Source organism: Protopterus annectens, chromosome 7.part0 (assembly GCF_019279795.1).
Source record: "Protopterus annectens isolate FY-2018-M chromosome 7.part0, PAN1.0, whole genome shotgun sequence".
Classification (NCBI taxonomy): domain Eukaryota; kingdom Metazoa; phylum Chordata; order Ceratodontiformes; family Protopteridae; genus Protopterus; species Protopterus annectens.
Window position 1 is genome coordinate 1,660,839,188 of NC_056739.1, and position 24,724 is coordinate 1,660,863,911.

Genomic DNA, 24,724 nt, shown 5'->3' on the forward strand with positions numbered 1-24,724 from the left:
CTGGGCCTTAGAGGCTGTGAGACACAGACATGTGTACTATGTGTGATGCTTGGTGCTGTGGGCTGTGATGTGTGTGTGTGTTTGATTTAGTGGTCTCTTTTGTTTATGTATGTTTTTGTTGAGAATCCTTGCATATGTAGAAGTGTGTTTTACAGATGTGGATGGTGTTAGAGGTGTGATGTTCATAGTGTTTGTGCAGGCAACCTTCTCATTGCCAGATGTACTGGCTTGTGACTGAGTCAGCAAGAATTCTAGGTTCTTAATGTAACTGCATCTCTCACATATTGTGTTCGTAGGTGGTAGTAGTAGAGGGTTGTCTGTATACTTAAGGCAGCTGCTCCACTGTCTCAGGATGCCCAAATCAACCATACTAGCAGGAGAAACCATAGGAAATTGTTCATCCATGGTTATCAGAATCTGTGGAAGAGAGGTCAGGGATAGTAGACTGGGTGCTATCTAAGGAGAGTACCCATATGTGTGAGTAGGGTTGGATAAAATCAGTACAGTAGTTGCAGGTGAGGGCCTCATATAGGAGTGCTGGCAAGGGAATAAATGTAACTGAGATACCTTGCAATGGGTTAAAACAGCACAGTAGCGGTGCGCAATGGGCAAACAAGCACAAACCCATGCAAATGCTGGGTTTAAATACCACAAAAATGAAAGCAAAATAGAAATATTGGAATTGACCAATGAACCATTGTTCCTGAGCTCTCAGCTCAACACCCTATGCCAGTTCCAACCAGTTCACTTACTCCTACTAAGTGCAGGAAGGCCCTAGCCAACACAAGATGGCATAGGAAGAAACACTGGAATCACACAAACAGATCTGGATACAGCAAAACCTGTAAACAGACTATGGTAAAAATATATTTAAACAATGTTTAGGTCAATTTAACACAGAAGAACAGATGCGCCCTTAAATATAACAGTAGCACATAAGAGCAAACAGATTTATACAAATTAACCAGTAAAAAAGCTCAAAATGTGTAGGTGCATTTAACATTTCTCTGTTGTAATTCCAAGACCAGTAATTGTAACTCCTAGAATTACAAAAAAAAAAAAAAAATGAAAAAAAAGGACAGGAAAACACTGTCAGCATTCATTGTTCTTTAAAACTGTGTTTATTTTTTTAAGTGAGGCTAGTACCTCATAATGTGAGAGCCTCCACCCCACCACACACACACACACACACACACACACACACACACACACACACACACACACACACACACACACACACAGATATATATTAACGTTAAGATGTGATCACATCTAAGAAAAAATAATGTAACCCTACACCAAATATGTACGTCCCAATTTTTGCAAATTCACTCTCCCTGTTCTGGGACTCACATTTACAGGCCTTGGAATTTAAAACTAATTTCTCATACAAATAATCAAAATAATGAAAGTTGCCACAAGTAAAAACTCCATGCTGAGTGAATAACTAATAAAGCAAAAAGTCAGTAAAGTATAACAATTGCTCAGGACGCGCTTCGAGCCAAAGTCACCAGGTTACATATAAGTCTATTCAGACCAAATAATGCAGTTTGAAGTAAATGGTTCAAATAATAAATATAAGTCTATTCAGACCATAGAATATTAGGGCCAAAGGATGCAGCAATCAACTCAGAACGTCTCTTCAGACCTTGTACATATCCAAATGCAAAGAATGAAAAATAGCTTGTATAAAAAATAATTTATTCACAGATAGGTAAGCGCTTTTGCTGAAATAGCTTTATCAAACCATTACAAGCACATTAAATGAAGGGCACCTTATATAGGAGACCAAGACACAATCAAAATGATATCATAAATTAACAATAAAGCAATTAAATTCAATAAGCAGAAATTCAGCTAAAGCAATTAAAATTTAAGAAAACACATTAAAATACTGCTACATAGCAAATAAATAAATGCAACAGACAAATTAAATACTACTTCATGTTAATAATTTTGCAATATTTAAAAATTATGTAATAAAAACTAACCTATATATTAATTTATAATGAAATCTCCTATTCTTAAATATTGGTTTTAAAGGTACTTTATCATTAAGCCTTGGACAAATATGGGCTTGTAATCTAATGATCCATTTAATCTCATTCCTTTCAGTATAATTTGTAATATTACCTCCTCTAGTATTTGGAGTATTGACATGAATAACTAAAAAATTAAAAGTGTGGGTATTGTCTGTATCTAAGACATGTTTTGAAAGTGCATTAACAGTAGAATGAACACGAATTTGATACAGGTGTTCTCTAACCCTTTCCCTGAGCCTTCTATCAGTTTTACCGACATAGAAGGAGGGACAGGAAGTGCAGACTGCTAAATAAACAACGTGTTCAGTATTACAAGTAGCATTCACATTAAAAGTGTACATTTGAAAAGTGCGTGGATGTGTAAAAATATTAGAAGGAGATATGTATGAACAAAAATTACAGCTTTTACAGGGAACAGTGTCCAAACAATCTCCATTTTCAACATGATGGCCTGCATTACTATAACATAAAAGCCTGCATAAATTCTTTTTGTTTTTGAAAAGAAATTGTGGATATTCACCTACTATTTTCTTAATATTGGGGTCTACTGTGAGGACATTCCAGTGTTCATTTAATATATTCCTAATTTTATAAAAATCATCTGTATAATAAAGAGATATTTTCTGCAATGATGTATTGTTCTTTATTTTATTATTGTTAGCATTATAAAATTCCATCCCCTGTTCAGAAAAATACGGGCATGCTTTATTCGTTCTTAAACTATCTAGACATCAAAAGCCTATGTTAATATCTTATGTACTATAGTTCCTTGAAATTAATCTATCTTGTAAGCTTATTAATTCTGAGTTAAAATTAGACTGTATAGGGTTTAATCTTGAGGCTCGTATTGCTTGACTCTTTATGATGTTATTAAAGATATGCTTAGGATGCATACTGTCTCTATGCAATAGCAAATTTCTGAAACAGGGCTTCCTATAGACATCTGTATTAAGTTGCCCATTACTAAGGCGTTCAATATGGACGTCTATAAAAGGTATACTAAAGTCAGAAAAATTTAAAGTAAACTTTAAAAAAATCAGAAAATGAATTAATTCAAAAAAGTATCTAGTTCTTGTTTAGTACCAGTCCAAATAAAAAATAAATCATCCACAAAACATCTATAGAATGGAATGTACTTCTTAAAATAGGGTGAAGGTAACAATTTATGTATTTCCCAACAGGCCATAACTAGGTTGGCGTAGCTAGTGGCACAAGAGGTGCCCATAGCTATGCTATCCTTTTGTAAATACAAGCCATCATTAAAAATAAAAATATTATTTTCCAATATTGTTTCCAGTAAAAGACCTATGAGATCTATCTTGGCCGTAAGAAAATCTGTTTTCTGTAGTAAATATTGTTGGATGTATTCTATCCCTGAAGAATTTGCAATATTTGTACAAAGGGACTTAACATCCAGTGTCCTAGTAAATAAACAGAAATATTTGAAAAGTTCTTAGTTTCTTTATATAAGTCTATAAGAATTGTTTAGAATCTCTAAGAATCAAGGGATTAGAATCTACACAGGTCTTAATAATTTTTCTATATAGACTGATATATGTTCTGTTACCCACCCTTTTCCAACCACAATAGGTCTCATAGTTGGATATAGTGGATTTTTGTGGACTTTAGGTAATCCCTCTATAGTCGGTAATAAAGGATTCTCAAGTAATAAAAAATCATACATCTCAGTTGTAATTGTTCCACTATATTTTAAGTCATCCAAGGTGTTATAAACACTTAAAATATGTTCGTGAACAACTTGCATGGTAACAGATGTATAAAAAGAATTATCACTTAACATTTCTTTCATGAGATTAATATAATCTATTCTGTCCAGTATCACCACTGGACCACCTTTATCTGCTCTTCTAATAGAAATATTATTGTTACTCATGAGGTTATCCAATGCCTTTCTTTGTTTAAATGTTAAATTACCTTTTTTATAAGTTGAATACGGAAGTAAAGTCATAGAATAAACATAATCTTCTACCATTTTGCAAAAAGCATCAAGTGGATGTAAATTAGGTACAAAAAGACTAGGTTTACAAAATTCTAAGTATTGTGTAGGGTTAGATTCATTATTAAACATCAACTTAAGTTGTAAATTACGGGCAAATAATTTAACATCTAAAATTGTATCTATAGTGTTACTATTAGTAGTGGGAATGAAGGATAATCCTTTATTCAAAACTTCAATTTCATGTTGGTCTAAAGGTCTATGAGAGAGATTCCAAACTAAATTATTATTTTTTCCAGCATTTTCTTTAAGGTGGGTTCTTTCAAGTCTCCACCTGGGGCTTTCCTCTTTTGTCTTCCCTTGCTCATAGACCGACTTCTTCCTCATTTGTTGTAATTTGAAATGGGGAAAGGGGTAGCAGACTCAAATGGACTAACATTAAAAGGTTGTGAAAAAAAATTTCTACGTACAACAGGTTCAGTATTAGACTTTAAATGAGAAGTGGAGGTATCAGGAATGATACCAACTTCTATCTGTGGACTTGTACTACCATTACTGATAACACAATTCTTCACACTAACAGTTTCAGAATTATTAATATTTAGATCTGAGATCAAATCAGACATTACTAGTTGAATACTAGTATTACTATTAAGTCTAGGACTAGTATCACTGTTGTTAATAGGCACATTAGACATTGCACCAACATATTTTGAAGAAGAATTTAAATTTAGTAAAAGGTTCAGTCTGTTGGTCATGGATTATTCTCTGTAGTCTCTGTTCCTCAGGCCCAAAATATTCATTTAATAAAGTCATATACTTAATACTTAAATCAATATAAAGTTGTTGCCAACTATAAAGCAAGTCAGGATACGTATTACCTGTAGTAGGCATCTTCAATATTCTCAGGCCTCGTGGAATGATCCGTTTTTTAATGCAAGCTTCAAAGTGGAAGCATTGCATTTGTAAATGTTTTAATTTTAGCATATTCATTTCCATGTTCGAGAACGCAGTATTTGGTATGTCATAATCAGCATCGCTTAACGGTTCTTCCTGGATTATAGCTGTAGATTCAAAGCAGAGCAATGGATTGACTTCACCTTTTATGCATTCGAGAAACCTGGATTGTGTATTTTTAACTCTTTCAGCCTTGTTAGGGTTATAAGGTAGTTCAATAGAATTATCGGCTCGATCTGCAATAGTTAACTTGTGGTAAATATAACACAGCAACCAAATAATCAAAATAACGAAAATTACCACAAGTAAAAACTCTGTGCTGAGCGGATAACTAATAAAGCAAAAAGTCAGTAGAGTATAACAATTGCTCAGGACGGTCTTCTAGCCAAAGTCACCAGGTTACATATAGGTCTATTCAGACCAAATAATGCAGTTTGAAGTAAATGGTTCAAATAATAAATATGTCTATTCAGACCATAGAATATTAGGGCCAAAGGATGCAGCAATCAACTCAGAACGTCTCTTCAAACCTTGTACATATCCAAATGCAAAGAATGAAAAATAGCTTGTATAAAAAATAATTTATTCACAGATAGGTAAACGCTTTCGCTGAAATAGCTTTAGCAAACCATTACAAACACATTAAATGAGGGGCACCTTATATAGGAGACCAAGACACAATCAAAATGACATCATAAAGTAACAATAAAGCAATTAAATTCAATAAGCAGTAATTCAGCTAAGGCAATTAAAATTTAAGAAAACACATTAAAATACTGCTACATAGCAAATAAATAAATGCAACAGACAAATTAAATACTACTTCATGTTAATAATTATGCAATATTTAAAAATTATGTAATAAAAACTAACCTAGATATTCATTTATAATGAAATCTCCTATTCTTAAGTACTGGTTTTAAAGGTACTTTATCATTAAGCCCTGGACAAATATGGGCTTGTAATCTAATGATCCATTTAATCTCATTCCTTTCAGTATAATTCGTAATATTACCTCCTCTAATAGTTGGAGTATTGACATGAATAACTAAAAAATTAAAAGTGTGGGTATTGTCTGTATCTAAGACATGTTTTGAAAGTGAATTAACAGTAGAATGAACACAAATTTGATACAGGTGTTCTCTAACCCTGTCCCTGAGCCTTCTATCAGTTTTACCGACATAGAAGGAGGGACAGGAAGTGCAGACTGCTAAATAAACAATGTGTTCAGTATTACAAGTAGCATTCACATTAAAAGTGTACATTTGAGAAGTGTGTGGATGTATAAAAATATTAGAAGGAGATATGTATGAACAAAAATTACAGCTTTTACAGGGAACAGTGTCCAAACAATCTCCATTTTCAACATGATGGCCTGCATTACTATAACATAAAAGCCTGCATAAATTATTTTTGTTTTTGAAAAGAAATTGTGGATATTCACCTACTATTTTCTTAATATTGGGGTCTACTGTGAGGACATTCCAATGTGGCTGGAAGAGGGTGGGTAACAGAACATATATCAATCTATGTAGAAAAATTTTTAAGACTTGTGGTAGATTCTATCCCCTTGATTCAAAGAGATTATTAACAATTCTTATTAGACTTATATAAAGAAACTAAGAACTTTTCAAATAGTTCTGTTTATTTACTAGTGACTTTGGATGTTAAGTCCCTTTTTACTAATATTCCAAATTCTTCAGGGATATAATACATCCAACAATATTTACTACAGAAAACAGATTTTCTTACGGCCAAGATAGATCTCATAGGTCTTTTATTGGAAACGATATTGGAAAATAATATTTTTATTTTTGATGATGGCTTGTATTTACAAAAGGATAGCGTAGCTATTGGCATCTCTTGTGCCAATAGCAACACCAACCTAGTTATGGCCTGGTGGGAATTACATAAATTGTTACCTTCACCCTATTTTAAGAAGTACATTCCATTCTATAGACGTTTCGTGGATGATTTATTTTTTATTTGGACTGGTACTAAACAAGAACTAGATATTTTTTTTGAATTAATTAATTCATTTTCTGATTTTTTTAAAGTTTACTTTAAATTTTTCTGACTTTAGTATACCTTCTTTAGACATCCATATTGAACACCTTAGTAATGGGCAACTTAATACAGGTGTCTATAGGAAGCCCTGTTTCAGAAATTTGCTATTACATAGAGAAAGTATGCATCCTAAGCATATCTTTAATAACATCATAAAGGGTCAAGCAATACGAGCCTCAAGATTAAACCCTATACAGTCTAATTTTAACTCAGAATTAATAAGCTTACAAGATAGAGTCATTTCAAGGAACTATAGTACAGCAGATATTAACATAGGCTTTCAATGTATAGATAGTTTAAGAACGAATAAAGCATGCCCGTATTTTTCTGAACAGGGGATAGAATTTTGTAATACTATCAATAATAAAATAAAGAACAATACATCACTGCAGAAAATATCTCTTTATTATACAGATGATTTTTATAAAATTAAGAATATATTAAATGAACATTGGAATATCCTCACAGTAGACCCCAATATTAAGAAAATAGTATGTGAATATCCACAATTTCTTTTCAAAAACAAAAAGAATTTACACAGGCTTTTATGTTATAGTAATGCAGGCCATCATGTTGAAAATGGAGATTGCTTGGGCACTGTTCCCTGTAAAAGCTGTAATTTTTGTTCATACATATCTCCTTCTAATATTATTATACATCCACGCACTTCTCAAATGTACAGTTTAATGTGAACGCTACTTGTAGTACTGAACACGTTGTTGATTTAGCAGTCTGCACTTCCTGTCCCTCCTTCTATGTCGGTAAAACCGATAGAAGGCTCAGGGACAGGGATAGAGAACACCTGTATCAAATTTGCGTTCATTCTACTGTTAATGCACTTTCAAAACATGTCTTAGATACAGACAATACCCACACTTTTAATTTTTTTAGTTATGATAATGATAAAGTACCTTTAAAACCAGTACTTAAGAATAGGAGATTTCATTATAAATGAATATCTAGGTTAGTTTTTATTACATAATTTTTAAATATTGCATAATTATTAACATGAAGTAGCATTTAATTTGTCTGTTGCATTTATTTATTTGCTATGTAGCAGTATTTTAATGTGTTTTCTTAAATTTTAATTGCTTTAGCTGAATTTCTGCTTATCAAATTTATTTGCTTTATTGTTAATTTATGATGTCATTTTGATTGTGTCTTGGTCTCCTATATAATGTGTTTGTAATGGTTTGATAAAGCTATTTCAGCGAAAGCACTTACCTCTCTGTGAATAAATTATTTTTTATACAAGCTATTTTTCATTCTTTGCATTTGGATATGTACATGGTCTGAAGAAACGTTCCGAGTTGATTGCTGCATCCTTTGGCCCTAAAATTCTATTGTCTGAAAAGACTTATATTTATTATTTGAAACATTTACTTTAAACTGCATTATTTGGTCTGAATAGACCTATATGTAACCTGGTGACTTTGGCTTGAAGCCGTCCTGAGCAATTGTTATACTCTACTGACTAATTCCTCATACAGATTGACTTGAACTGTTTGCTTTAAATAAATTAAACTTTACTGACACCATAAGTAAACTTTTCATAATGTACCAATGAAGAAGAATAAACTAGTTGAGATGTCAAAAATACAAATAAATGAAAAATATCTACACAGTGTACCAGATCAATATATTTTATTCCTCTCTTTATGTATGTCTAACATTTGGAGAAATTGTTCTATCTGTCTGGAGTGTGTGTGTGTGATGTGTGTGTGTGTGTGTGTGTGTGTGTGTGTGTGTGTGTGTGTGTGTGTGTGTGTGTGTGTGTGTGTGTGTGTGTGTACAGGAACCAGCAGTGTCACCCAGTCTATCAATGACCATGCATACAAGGCCCGATCTGCTAAGACAACAACATCAGCAGAGCAGAATAGTAGACTTCAAATTGTTGCATGGAAGAACCTAGCAGTGCCAACCGATGAGACCATGATCCTCCTTCAAGAGGACTGAAAACACTTGCTTGTCAGAACAGCATTTTTTTCAGGAGTTTTGCATCATCAGAGAGAGCTCTGCCCAATATATCCTCTCATTATTTTCACTCTAAGATAGGCTGATCTTACGAGATAACAAAAATATTTGCTTTACTGGAGGCATGGTGTTACTGTAATCTCCACGACAGTGCATGCTGTGAGTGAAAATAACAAATCTGGGCATATCAGCATCACCAAACTTCACTTTATATTGGGACTGGGTGTAAAGGGCTTGCCTTCCAGCAAAAAACATGTCATTATTTTGTCATGTAGTAGCTTTGACTTACCACTTTCTGTAGCTTATTGTATGTTTTTTGTACTGTTGTATTCATGTCACATAGTCATTGATACTGTGACACTCTTTTACTTTTGGGCTAAACTCTTCTGGCTAGTTAAGATATTATTCTGGCCTACAAAGTATTTCATAATCGATACATTAGGCTTATTGTTTTTATATTTGATATATAGCAATTATGTCAATAAATCTAAGCCCTACTGAAACTGTATTCTATAAAATGGCATTTTCAATGAAAACAATGTAGTTTTATCAAACTACAAATGTGCCTAATAATAATAATACTTTTTTGCAGGAGGGCAGGCACCATATAATCCCACATTCCTTTTATTTTAATGTACTAATTCCATTGTTAGGAAAACTGTGAAGAAAAACATACCCCAACAACAATTTAAAACGCATCCCTGTGGGGTAGACAAAAATAACAGTCACAAATCAGATGAAACAAAACTGCAGTACCAGTTTGAGAAACTGAAACACCTTAGAAACAGAATACAAAACTGTTTTCCCAGGTATACTTTTTTATTCTGCAGCTATATGTGTTTGTATAAATGTAATTGCATGTATTTTAGTTATCTCCTTGTATTTTTATTTGTCGCTGGCACTTCTAAAGATTTTGGTGATATATCCTCATTATATTTGATATTCTTGGATCTAATATGATTATCATATTTTGCTTAGTTGAGGTGTAAACAGAGTTAAAATATGTTGCCACTTATGTAATGATGCCCCTAAAATATCAGCCATAACAAAATCACACACTTTATAAGCATTTTTACAGGGAGCTCAATACGGTGTCTGTCCTTGCACCCTTAATATCCATCTATGCTAAATGCAAGGTTATACAAACTTGGAGGAGTGAGAAAAGGTATAAAAAAGCAACACGAAACTAATTTTTTCCCTCTTCTCTGACAGAAACAACTGAAAATGCAAAACATAATATACACCGCATCCTAAAACATTGATAATTAGAGCATAAAATCTTTGTCTACATTGTTTTGTAAACAATAGAAAACCTAAATAAAGTTCAAGGTTCCCTATGTGTAACAGCTTATATGCCATGTTTTCCAAAAAAAAAAAAAAAATGACCTGTGTGACTGTGTAGTATTTTTTTATGTGTTTTGTAAGGGACTTTGCCCCTACTTAAAAATGTCCTTCTAAATGACATGAAGTGATACGAATAGGATGTAATTTGATATTATGCTGTCTTGGTCAGAATTTGTTTTTCAGCAAAGAAGTTGTGGTGAGCTGTACAATATTCTTTTTGTAGTACAGTTTTATTTGTCCTTAAAATAAACTATATAGTAAAGACTGACATAATGCATCTTGTTCCATGTCTAATAAATGTACAGAATGCCTTTCTTTCACAGGATGGGACAATGTAAGCCTCAGCACTTCTGAAATACATTGTGACTCTACTAAAACAACAGCAAGTTTTGAAACTTGACTTACACACTTTTCAAACATCTTCCCCTCTGCAATCCCAGTTGGGGTGGGGGGTGTACTCTGCATACTACCTGCTACTTATACATACAATTTTGGGATCATTCTGTATCTCAGAGTATGGAAATAGTCCAAAATATGACAGTCTTGGAATAAGTAGTACATGTTTCCCTATTCATGTTTTTTTTATCAGTTCTGTGGATTGCCAGATACTAACCCTGAACATGTAATTCAATGTTAACACATACAAACTATCCATTTTCAAATTTTGTTAATTTGTGTAAAAAGCCCTAAATATTAGCATTTATTATTTAGAGGAAAAGAAACATAAATAATACTCATTGTTTCTGTAATAAGTTTCATACCAAATGCATTAAGAGTCTTGATGGGTCTTATTCATTTAATAAACATTTATGGAATGAAACTAATGTGTAAAATTTGATTTTCCTTATAGAAGTTCTGCTTATGAGGTCTTTACTTTCTTTTCCTTAACATATTTTTGTATCATTTTATGAACTGGCACTTTACAAGAGCAGAAAGGCAGGTTAAGTGACGAATAAGAAGGAAAAGGAGATTAATCTGAACCGTCAAGATATCTGCACATATCTATCTATATCTATCTATGTACATATATATATATATATATATATATATATATGTGTGTGTGTGTGTGTGTGTGTGTGTGTGTGTGTGTGTGTACAATATATGACATACAAGTTGGATGTGTTGTTTAAACAATCCAGTGTTTGCATCGTTTCAGTCATCACTTGATTCCTTGCATGAGTGTAAATTCTATTTAGTCCACAATGTAGTTTTTAATAACCATACAAGTGACAGAAATGTGCTAAATTATGAAATTATGTTGCATTATATGACCCAGACATACAGCTTATAGTACATAGTTTTATTAATTGTCTCTTTTAAAACAAAATCCATCCATTGCCATACTAGGTCAGATCATAGCAGTACATATGTTCTAATTATATCCAAATATATTTATTTAACATTTGTTTAATGGGAACGTCCATCTGGGACAGAGCCCATTTTCAGCAGAGGCCCGGGCAGAAATGTTCCAAATGAAATGCTGGCTAAATTCATGTAAGGGGAAGTCACTAGGTGAGGGTTGTTTAGTTTCATTGCTAGAGAGTGTGTCATAATAAAACAATAAAATACATTTCCTAGTTCACCGTTGCAGTTCACCTTCATGTTTTAATAAGAGAATTTCAGAGAGCCTGAAACAAATGATATGCCTCATTACATATGACACAAAGATTCAGAACAAGCTTGTTATACAACATTGCATTTATTTTCTGATTACCACTGTAGGATCATGGGGAAGCCAGAGAGACTACCTCAACATTTAGTGAACAGAAGTAAGGGGACCTTATTCATATGGGACATGCATGTACACACACACACACACACACACACACACACACACACACACACACACACACACACACACAAACACAAACACAAATGCACACATGTACGCACATATACACCTACAAACATACAAACCCACACTCACACACACACACACACACACACACACACACACACACACACACACACACACACACACACACACACACACACACACACCCATATACACACACCTATGAGTAATTTAGGTGATTGCCAGTGTAAATTGGAACTAGTAAAAACTGAAGCAGGCAGAGGTAGGGCATACAAAGCCTGAACAAAAGGCACAAAGCCATGAACCTGATTGGTGAACTAAGGGGACTGTTGTAGCCATGATAACTGCTGCACCACTATGTCCTGATATGCAGCTTTGCAAAGTATTTGTAAATAATGGAGCTGGCAGGTTAGGAAGAATTATTAAAGATGTCAATGCTTAGATTCCTTGAAATTAGTGTTCGAAGTATTGCACCAGTAAAACTGAAAATCACAGAAAAAATACACCTTTAGAGCATTGAATGCATGCATTAAATGATGATCTGGAATGTTTGAATCACATGAAATAACATTGGCATCCTGTTTTAAGGAACTGATTAATACATTCTAGAGATTCCTAGTAGCCGAAAACAGAAAACAGATTCTCACTGCAGAGCAGTTCTAAAGATACTACAGAACTAATGCATGCAGTTCTAGAGATGATTATTTAATGTGGGTGGAAAGACATACATTGTAGCTTGGGTCTGTGTGTAAAGGAAACCGAAGAGTCTAGAATCAAAAGTTTTCAAGTTCATAGGTGTATACTGGCTAAAAAGTTTTCAAGTTCATAGGTGTATACTGGCTAACCACCCCAAGGGTTCTTTTAAGCATTGCAATGCATCAAAGCTTTCTACTCTGCATAACAATGGATACTTTCGTTCCCTCAACCTCTAGTTTATGGGTCTGTCATCTTTCCACTGCACTGTTCTATAGTATCTGGGATGAATTGAGAATCAAGAACTTAAAATCAAAGCCTATGGGAGGAAAAAACATATTCACTATTTAAACTGCTTCTTAATATTTATACTTACAATAAATATTTTTATTTTATATCCTTGAGTCATACTTCACGTGTTTTTATAGCATAAGGAAAAAGCAGTTAAAATGGATATTTTCTTATAGTGTACATGCAGATGTCCTTCGTGGTTCACTGCTGCAGTCATGACTGTAGGGTTCTTCCTGCCAGCAGCAGCCCCCAATTGGCCAGAATCCCAAAGTCTGGATCGGGCATCAGCTGAGGTCGCTTATATCCTGACGTCAATGCGCCGGAAGGTATAAAGACCTCAGCTGATGCCATTTCCCCAGTCATTCTTGCCGCGCGGTGCCCTTTGCAGTTCACTGATGCCGGTCAGCTTGTTCCTGTTTGTTTTTGGATTTAATCCCTGGATTTTCATTTTTTAAAGATAAGTACCCCATTAGGGAGGTCTTTTTCTTGCTCCAGTCAGATGTCAGAAAAAGTTAATAATTGTATTTCTTGTGGGAAGCAAATACCTCGTAGGGATTTTCACTCTTACTGTATTCCCTGCCTGAGTCCTGACCACGACGTTGCTAATTGTGTGTTTTGTGCTAGATTATTCAGCGTACTATTAGGCATAGATATAACTTTGCCTTTTACTATTTTTGAAAAAAAAGGTTTAATTATAACATGTCTTCAGATTCTTTTCCTACTTCTGGGGTGTGTAAGAGGTGCAGGGATGCAGACAGGCCTCCGAGGTCCACAACAAAGGATGTTACTCAGTTATTGCCAGTTGCTGGTTCGACGGTCATCAGTGAGGTGCCTTTGCAGCCCCTGTCATCCGCCTCTTTTGAACCAATTGCCTGTACCAACTCTGATGTGGAGCTGATGGGGTCTTCAGAATTGCCAGGGGCTGGACCTTTGGATACTGCTCCCTCAGTTGGGGTCCAGAGCCGGTAGGCAGGTACCGGCTTCTGAGGGAGTTCTCAGGCCTTCATAGCTTCCTGTAAATGTGGTTTCAGTTTTACAGTCAAAGACAAAGTCTAAGCCTTCAGCTAAAGTGAAATGGCAAGCACAGGCACCTTTTGATCAAGGTCCTAGGCCTGAGAGGCAGATGCTTAGGATGGCTGAAAATCTCTTAACTATGATCAGGGGTTCTTATCCCCCTCCTAACAAGAAGTCTAGATTACAATCCGATTTTGATTCTTCAGACCAAATTTCTGTCTCTTCTGCTTCTTCCCTTGAGCAGGATTATTCCCTTCCTCTTTATGAGGATTCTGATGCTGAAGATTCCTTTCCTTCAGCCTCTCCTCCTGAGGATTATTCTTTTGGTGAAACTTTGCATGATATGAGGGTGCATTTTCAATGGGATGGGCAGGAATTCTCTGAATCCAAGAAAAGGCTTAGGGATTTTCTTCTTCTCCCACAGCATAAGTCTCTGGCTATTCCCCCTGTATTGGACATTGTTGATGATGTTTTTTCGGAATCTTCTCTCTCTCCTGATTCTTTTTCCCCTACTCCGGCCAAACTGGATAGATATTATAGGGTTCCAGATTCTCACAAATTTCTTTTTAGGAATCTTTCGCCTGATCCGGAAACTATTTCACAAGGTCCTAAGGGTGTTAAAGTAGCCTCTGCTAAAAATCCTATTCGCTTTGACCGAGAGTCCAGGGCTTTGGAGAGATGGAGTAAAAAAGTTTATATTTCTGCTACATTATCTATTAGGGCGTTGAACTGTCAATTTCCTATGCTGAAGTATCAGCAATACCTTTTGTCTGTATTTAAACAGAAGATGTCAGCTGTGTCTATTAGTGTGGATAATCAGGAGTTACAGGATTTATTGCATGCTATTGAACAAGTGGGTAAACGTACCCTGAATTGTAGTTTTGGTTCTTTGGAAGCTTCTTGTAGGGCTGCAACAACTGGCGCTGTTATTAGAAGACATGCTTGGTTAAGAGATCAAAGCTTGCCGGATCAGACTAAAGCCAAACTTTTGGATGCCGCTTTGCAGCACGATGTTCTGTTTGGGTCTAAAACTGAAGAGGTATTGAAGAAAATGGAAGACAAAGCAAAATCTATGCAGACAGCTAAGGATTTTCTACAGGTACAACCTCCTAGATTTAGCAGACACTGGCCAGCTAAATCTTGGTCCTTTCTGGGCTCGGACAGGTCTCAGAGAGGCAGATTCAGGCATTCCAGAGGTTGGGGATAGGCACAGACCCATTTTAGGAATAGGCAGTGGAGTGCCCTCTCTCCCAAGGGAGGTGAAGATAAGTCTCAACCTTACTGAAGACAGTCTTTATGACTCTCCCTTTCTGGTCCCAGGGGCTCCTATCCTGGAAGCACCTTTGGGGGGAAGGATTTCTCGTTTTTATCAAAATTGGAGCCACATAACCCGGGACAAGTGGGTTCTGGACATAGTCTCAGGAGGTTACAGATTTCATTTCCACACCTTGCCAACACCGAATGGTTGGCCAGACCTGCCAAATCATCAGTGGGCAGAGGCACAATGGCAGGTTCAGTCCCTCCTGGCTATGAGGGCCATAGAATTGGTGCCAAATTTAGAAATAGGGCAAGGTTTTTATTCCAGACTTTTCCTGGTTCCCAGGATGGAAAATTCGTGGAGACCAATCCCGGACCTCTCTGTACTAAACACCTTCTTAGATATACCAAAATTCAAGATGCTCACTCTGCAGCAGCTGCTGCTTATGTTGGGCAAGAATGCTTGGATGGTGACATTGGACTTAAAAGATGCGTACCTGCATATTCCTATACGGCAAGAGTGCAGAAGGTATCTGCGCTTCAAAGTGGGCTCGAAACATTACCAGTTCTCTGTGCTGGCCTTTGGCTTATCTACTGTGCCCAGGGTCTTTATGAAGTGCCTGGCACCAGTAATGGCATTTTGCAGACAGAAGGGGATTCAAATTTACCCTTATTGGGTGACTGTCTTATTCAAGCGGACGACAAAGACACTCTACTTCGACATCTAGCTTTTGTGCAGCATCTTCTTCAGTGCCTCAGTTTCACAGTGAATCTAAAGAATTTAAATCTGGTGCCCTCACAACAGATTACTTTCCTGGGTGCTCTTCTGAGTACTTCAACCCAGATGGCTTCCTTGACAACAGACAAAAAAGTGCAACTGGCTTCTTTTTTCTGACGCCTGGCTTCAATGAAACAGCTGACTACAAGAAAAATTCTGCAGGCTTTGGGTTACATGGCCTCCTGAATTCTGCTAATACGATATGCAAGGCTGCATATGAGGAAACTGCAGTGGTACCTCAAGAGTGTCTGGTCTCAGTATTACCACAGTTTGGAAACAGTGGTCACGATTTTGCCTTGTCTCCAGTGAGAGTTTCTTTGGTGGGCCGAAGCCTGTCTACAGAACACGCGAAGCCTTTTTGTCCTCCGCCGACCAACCAAGTTCTAACAACGGATGCTTCAGATTATGCCTGGGGAGCCCACATGCATGGGAGATGTCTTCAGGGTGTTTGGACAAAGGAGCAAATGCACCTGCACATAAATTTGAAGGAGATGCTAGCTGTGCAGAATGCCCTGATAGCCTTCAGGGACCTTCTTCTACCAGGTCAATTGTTGATACAGACAGACAACACTACAGTGATGTGGTACATCAACAAGCAGTGGGGCTCTCACTCTTACCCCCTGTGCAGATTAGCCATGAATCTCTGGTACACTGCTCTGGCCTGCAGTGTCGACTTACAGGGACAATTCCTGCCAGGGAAAGACAACACTTTGGCAGACGCATTGAGCAGATGCATTTCAGATCGACACGAATGGATGTTGGATGTTCGGATATTCAGGATGATTCTAAAGGCTTGGGGATGTCCGGACGTAGATCTCTTTGCATCCCCTCAGAATCATCAACTTCCAACATTTTGCACAAGGACCTACCACAAACTAGCATGGAAAGTGGATGCCCTCTCATTCAGTTGGAAACACCTCTCAGTATATGCTTTTCCTCCCTTTCCTCTTCTACCTCGGGTACTTCTGAAGATAAAACAGGACAGACCGCAAATGATTCTACTGGCTCCCAATTGGCCTCGGCAATTCTGGTATTCCACTCTGATGAATGTGGTTCAGGAGCCTTCCTGGATTCTGCCTCAAATCCCTCATCTACTGTCTCAAAGATACAGCCGGATACTGCACAGTCATGTCAAGACTCTGCATCTAGCTGCCTGGCGGATTCAGGGTCTGTAAATAACTCTGCCCTTTCCAAACAGGTATTGGATGTAATCCTTGAAGCTAGACGGCCCAGCACTATAAAATCTTATGCGGGAAAATGGAAAAGATTTTGCTCCTGGAGTCAAGTCCAGGGTGGTGATTCTTCTGTCCCGAACATTCCTCTGATTTTACAGTATCTGACAGAATTATTACATATGGGCCTATCTTTTTTGTCTGTTAAGCTTCATGCTTCTGCTATTTCTGCACATTACGATATGGATCCTCTTATTTTTTCTCATCCATTACTTAAACAATATCTTAGAGGGGCTAAGAATATTTGGCCCCCTATAAGGGCTCCTGTTCCCACTTGGGATCTTAACTATGTTTTGGAGAAATTAACTTTGTCTCCTTTTGAACCTGCAACTTCCACTTATTTAAAATTTTTGTCTTGGAAAACTGCTTTTCTTTTAGCTATTACCTCTGCTAGATGAATTTCGGAATTGCAAGCACTCATGGCTGTGGAACCCTTCCTTATTTTTCATCAGGACAGGGTATCTCTACGGACTAATCCCACATTTATGCCCAAGGTGGTTTCGGCAGGGGCCTTGAATCAGTCTATTCATTTGCCTACCTTTTATCCTAATCCTCAAAGTGAGGAAGAAAGTCTTTTCCACTCTCTAGACGTGCACAGACAGCTTTGTCTATACCTGGACAGGACCAAGATATTCCAGAAATCTGATCAGTTGTTTGTCGCTTATGCTCCTACTGTTCAGGGGAAAGCAATCACTAAGCAAACTATTTCCAAGTGGATTGCCCATTGCATCAAGTTCTATTACTTTTATCATGGCAATCCAGTTCCTGTTAATGTTAGGACTCATTCTACCTAGGCTACTGCTACTTCAGCAGCTTTTCTTTGTGGGGTTCCAACCAAGGATATTTTGGAAGCTGCTACTTGGAGTTCTGTACATACTTTTTCTAAGCATTACAACTTCCCTCTCTATTCTAAGTCCAGGGCAGGTTTTGCTTCTGCGGTTTTGCAAGGTTTTGTGACCGCTCCCTCTGTTTCTCCTCCAGCCAACCTTTCTTAGCTTTGGGACTCAACCATACAGTCATGACTGCAACAGTGAACCACGAAGGACATAGTACAGCTGTGTACTCTTACCATAAATGTAGATGTTCGAGTGTGTTCACTGTTGCAGTCTGGGTTACCTTCCCTCCTATCCCCTCTTTTGTTTTTTTCTTTTAGTATTGTCTGTTATGAGGTGTTTTGGCTGATGAGGTTTTGGGCATGGTTTCTTTTTTAACCCTTTCTTTCTGGGCACCTGACACCTGGGGCAAGAAAAACTGGGGAAATGGCGTCAGTTGAGGTCTTTGTACCTTCCGGCACATTGATGTCAGGATATAAGTGACCTCAGCTGACGCCCGATCCAGACTTTGGGATTCTGGCCAATTGGGGGCTGCTGCTGGCAGGAAGAACCCTACAGTCATGACTGCAACAGTGAACACACTCGAACATCTACATTTATGGTAAGAGTACACAACTGTACTATTCTAAAGCTAGCATGGTTATGCCATCTAGAAGAACATTATTTTTAAAGAACTACAGAAAAGATCAAGATTCAATTTAATTTTGGCTGTTTTGAAATAAAGCAGTTGCTGTCGCATATAACCATCTGGCCATCTCTTACTGCTACTCTATTGCACTTTTGTATTGCGTCTTTTTAATTTCTCCATACCTTTTGGGTTTCTTATACCATGATGGGACTGGATCCCATTCCTAAATCTAAGTGTGAGTAAAGTTCATGAAATTAGTATTGTTTCAGTCTTTCATGTTAGCCAGAAGTGCTCTTTGCAACACCTGCAATTTGCCCAGTAAGGTAATGGTACATGTATCGGTAACATATCTAAATGTGATTGTAGATTTTTTTTATAAGACCTATACTATTGGAACTGTCTGGGTATCTTTCTTCCGCAGAGCTCTTATTTCTGCCTGCAAATCCTGATATGTTATGACTTTGTGTCTCTCTGTATGTAAGACACTGAAGTCACTGGGTATAGCAATTTCAATGATCAATGCTACTTTTGTCTTCTTTTCATGGACCACTATATCTGTTTTTTCACATCTAACTTTTGAACTGTTGATAAGGGGTGATCACATATGATGTAGACTTTATTTTCTATGATGCTTTGTGGCTCATGTTTCCAGTGTTTTTCAGCTACTTCATTATTATAATATTTGCCCAATCCCCATAGCAACAGGCATGCCACATTACTATGCCTTTCAGTATACAGTCCTTTTGCCATTAGTATGTCACAACCATCACCAAGGTGTGCAACTGTTTCCAGTTCTGTTTTGCATAACCTACATTTGTCTCTTTGTCCTACACGTTCAATGGACTTTGTAAACCAACGTGTGCTGCACTTTTGTATCAGTAAGATCATTGTGCTGGTAAAGAGGAGAGAAAAGTAAGCCCAAGTCATTTTTCACATGACGTTAAATATTTATACTACGCCTTGCTCTGCAGAAAATTAATTATCAAAGTCATCTAACTAATGCAAGAAAATGTAACTTAGGTTTGAAGTAAAACATTTGTGTAATTGTTATAAGTATTCTTCTATTAGTTTCCATTGTAATGTCTGGAGTTATTTCTACTGCTAAAGTATAAGAAACATGAGAAGGTCATGCAGTTGATATTGTCCAGAGATACTGATGTGGTGTTTAATAGACTCATGACATCTTTATGAAAGATGTGAAACAACAATATTTATCTGTATTTCCATCTTGTCTTTTTCAGCATTTTACTTACTGCAGTAGCTGTATTATCTGGTTACTCCATCCACTTGCTTTTGAGGTCTTCTGGGGTGGTTGGTAAGTATTTCAAAACAAATATATCCTTTCAGGACAATGCATGTGCTCATAAACTCTACAAAAATAAACAAGTGGAAGAAAATTGATCACATACCAGTAATAACTTGAATAAGCATTTCTTTGTAAATAGATATGATATTCTTACAATAGTGATATTAAGGATTTTATATATATATATATATATATATATATATATATATATATATATATATATATATATATATATATATATATATAAAAAAATATATATATATATATATATATATATATATATATATATATGTATCTAGGACAGTCTACTGAAAGACTGTTTCACCGAAAGTGAATCAGGCTGTCACAGTTCTGCGAAAGCACTTTTTATCGAAAAAAGTGCTTTTGCGAAACTTTCTAAAAAGTACAGGGAACCAGGGGGGAGTGGTAGTGAGCGAGATCGGACTACAGTGGGGATAAGGGAATATCCCCTTTTTCCCACTGTAGTGCAATCTCGGAGTGAGAATATATAAGTAGGGGGGTGTGGGGGGTGCAGGGGTTAAAGCCCCCCTGTGTAAACATGGTGTGTGTGGGTTTTTTTGTTTTTGTGTGTGTGTGTGTGTGTGTGTGTGTGTGTGTGTGTGTGTGTGTGTGTGTGTGTGTGTATGTGCGTGTGTGTGTTTTACCTTCCGTTTACCGAAACTGCTTTTTCTGTGAAAGCAGTTTTGGTAAACGGTGTTTGGTAGGGTTGGATTCGGACAGTTGGTCTTTCGATCAACTGTCCTAGATCCATATATATATATATATATATATATATATATATATTTTTTTTTTTTTTTTTTTTTTCCTCAATAAAAGGAAATATGCCAATATACATATTCAGCACTTTCAGTCAGGCTGGGCATTGCCTGGGATTCACAAGATTCATTCATATAGAGTCAGAGTCGACATATCAGAATTATACAATGGAGCAAATGGAGATTCAGGATCAATGACTGCTGTGGCTACACTATTGTATTAAAGGGCAGTTGGTGAGGATTAATGAGCGGTTAATGAGCTGCTTCTTGTGGTCCACTGGGTAAGGTTTGATTTTTCAGCCTTCATTGCCTAACTGTGTGACTTTGAACAAGTCACTTATCCAGCCACCACTCCCAGGCTTTGTCTGAAAAGTGTTCATAGAGATCAGTGCTCTACCTCAGAAAACAAATACAAATAAACTAACTAACTAAATCAATGAATAAATAAAAACTGTCTCTGAAATGCTACAGCAGCATACTATATGAATGAACATCTTCAGGGGTAGCATATCATAAATGCAGTAACAGGTGGGATATAATCAACATATGCTATATACAGAGTCTGAAATGAATAACTTAACATTTAGTTTGGATAACTATATAGTGGTGACATAGGCAATATCTATTTATTATACATCATTTTAAAAGTGTATATATATACTAGTACAGTAGGGGGTGCATGTATATGCATGTGTGTGTTCAAAGTGTGGTAGGTTTTAATGAATGTCTGGTATGTCAAGACACAGTAAAAAATAAGAAAGAATAATATTACTAATACCATTATAAGTATATGTACTGCTGTACTAATCTTTGTAAAAGGAACCATGACTTAAAACAAAGCTATTCTTTTAATAAAAACAGAAATCTTGACGTGTTAGAGTAGCTTCTCTAGGGAGTTTTGGTTAATGAAGCTAATCAGTGCCATATCATTTCATATAAACTCATTTGCTCTTCCTGGAAGGTATATCTTTGCCCAGAGCAGTGGTTCTGAGTAAAGCACTATCAAGTACAAGAATGAATCTGAACTTCTTTCCTGCCCAAGGAAAACTACAATAAAAATAGCTGCTGAGAAATTCAGTGGTAGTTGTTAAAGCTTTATCCCTGTTACATGGAACTTTATTTAAAAGTAATTTAGGTTATTGTATCATTCTTCATGTTTATTTGTGAAGAACCTGCATTTTGTTTTCTGTTTGCATTTAAAAAAGTCATGTTATTTTATAGACTGATTTTTTCTACATTTCTGGGCTCACAGTGGTGAAAAATGTAGAAATATATTAGCACATTTTTCATGCCAGAAGTCTAGAGTTTAGAACTTTTGCTATTCGAGAAAAGACTATTTGTTTTAGCAGATTTTTGCCAACTTGAGACCCTGCATTCCTATTTTGTGTGCTTCAAGCAGAGCAGTTGGAGCACATCTTTTCCAACTAAAGGGAACTCAGTCCAGTTGTCCTCATTTAGATCTTTATTGTGGAAGGCCCTTGTGTGTCTTTCTGCCCTTACAATGACCATGGAACAGTTGCTTTGGAATACTGCTGCTGCAGACAAGGGAATGGTGGCAATTCTCAAATCTGTAGCAGTGCAAGCAACAGTGCCAGCAATGAAACCACTAACCAGGCAGTAAAATCTCTTTTTATACCTAGAAGCATTTTAGCAGTACAGCAACCAGGAGAGGTGGGACCATAATGACTTAACGAAAACCATCTTGGCTAAGTTACCTAAGAAACCTTTAAAAGCATTTACAGATATGAGAAACACTGAACGTTGGGACCATGGAAAAGTTAATAAAAAAACATTGCTTGCCAAAGCTTGTGTTACCTTTGAGACATGAGCTCAAAAGTTCACAGCTGGAAATTTTAACCTAATAAAATTAAGAGGCTTTGGTTCAGTGATTTAAGACATAGACTTAAGTTATAGGAAGGGCATGAGGGCATATATATCGACTGTCCAGATTTTTGCCGAATGTCCATGTGTTTGCATCATATTTTTGGCCTGTTCCTCATAAAATGTGTGAATTTCTGGCAAATCACTGTAATGATCTGGTGATTGAAGTCACAAAATAATGACATAGATTTGAGTTTTAGACTTAAAATCCTTTAGAAAAATGCATGTTAACACAAACCCTGTTATTCTAACAACTATCTAACTTTATAAAAGCAATAGTTAAAATCTGTCCCTATTTTTAGGCCTTTGTACCCCCATTTTGTCAGGCTTTGTCCAGATTTCTAGCACTAAGAGGCTGAGTTTGCATAATGGTTAGCTTATTAAAGGTGAGCATATAGAACTGATAGCCACTGATACATTTAAAAGAACTGTACTTGTTTCTTTATGATAGTGAGTGTTTCAAACTGCCAAAGTAATGATGAAAGTGGTAAAAGTGTTGTTGTACTGGTAGAAAGATTGCGATGCACTGGAGCTTTATTTAAAACTAAACAATCTAGCATTCTCAAATTCTGGCAGCAAAGCATCAGTGGCAGACATACTCTGTTTTAAAGATGTTGTGCTAGTAATTGTAATAGTATTATAACCATGAAAATAACAACCATTAAAACGCATGTGAAAATGATTATGAGCCTGTGGAATGTAAGAAACTGTCTGCAACAGTACTTCAGTCAGCTTTCTGCTATTGTGGTATTGGGTTTACTATCAAATGACTGAATCCCAAAAGACTGAAAATTCAAAATACTGAATGATGGAATTTGCCCCTTCTCCACTGTTGTGCGATCTTGGTGTTGGTATATATAGCTAGCAGGGGGTGTGGGGGGCACTGCCCCCCGCATGAGCGGAGCTTGGGGACTTGCCTCTTGTATTAAAAATGTATTCAGTATTTTGAATTTTCAGTCTTTTGGGATTCAGTCTTTTGGTTTTTTAGTCATTTGATAGTAAACCTGTCTCTCCTTAATAAAGTACTAGATATAAGTATGACATTCTATGATCAATTAATAGTATTAGAAAGCACCAAAGAGGGAAATTGAAAAAGATTTAGAGTGCAGACGCATCTGCACATTCTCAAAACCCACATAAAGAGATATCAGTACAAATCTAGAGAAGAACTGATTACAGAAAGAGATAATAAGAAGGGAGTTGCATAGTAAAATATTCCAGTCAGATTGTATTGTAAAACATGGAGTAGAAGAAGCTAAGAGAACTAAAGAGAATGAATCACTCATTGAAAATATGCATCCCTAAGGAATGAAGTTAGGAAGAATGTACAACCTTATTATTTTATTAAACAAGAAACATCTTTATTAAATTGTCACTTACGACATAGGAAATCATACATTTTTATAAATGAAAACAAAATCATATTGGCATAATTTTAGTTGCAAACATTATACATCATGTATAATCTATAAAGTCACTGTCAATAAAACATTACATAGCTCCTTCGAATCCTACCTTCTTTTAAACCTCATTCATCTGCCTGTATAGTTTTCACATTTTCCATTTTTTCTATGTGATTTGGTCCTACACTTTTCTAATCATCCCATTTCTAGTTGTTTTATCTCTGTTACTATCTTCACTACTTCTAGTCCCGTTGGTTTAGACTTGGATTTCAATATCCTAGTAACTGCTTTTTTGGGAGCCACCATAATTAGACTTAGCAAGGCCTTACTATGGCTTGGCAATTCCAGTTCTGTATCATAGCTCAAAAAATATTTCCGTAATCATACAAATTTGCTCACAAAGTATTTCTGATAGAGTAGTCTGCAGGGAATTGCTAAAGTCTGCCAACTCATTATTCTCCAAGAAAATATGTTC

At 36.3% G+C, this 24,724-nt stretch overlaps 1 protein-coding gene across 2 annotated transcripts in view; it reads left to right on the forward strand.

The window, feature by feature from the left end:
* Nucleotides 1-24,724, forward strand: part of SLC38A3 (solute carrier family 38 member 3) — a 1,194,467-nt gene that overhangs the window by 520,581 nt on the left and 649,162 nt on the right. For both annotated transcript variants that reach the window (XM_044078187.1, XM_044078188.1), the window contains one exon: nt 20,125-20,198. In XM_044078187.1, the coding sequence (XP_043934122.1) occupies nt 20,125-20,198 (74 nt within the window). The remainder of the gene's footprint in view (nt 1-20,124; nt 20,199-24,724) is intronic.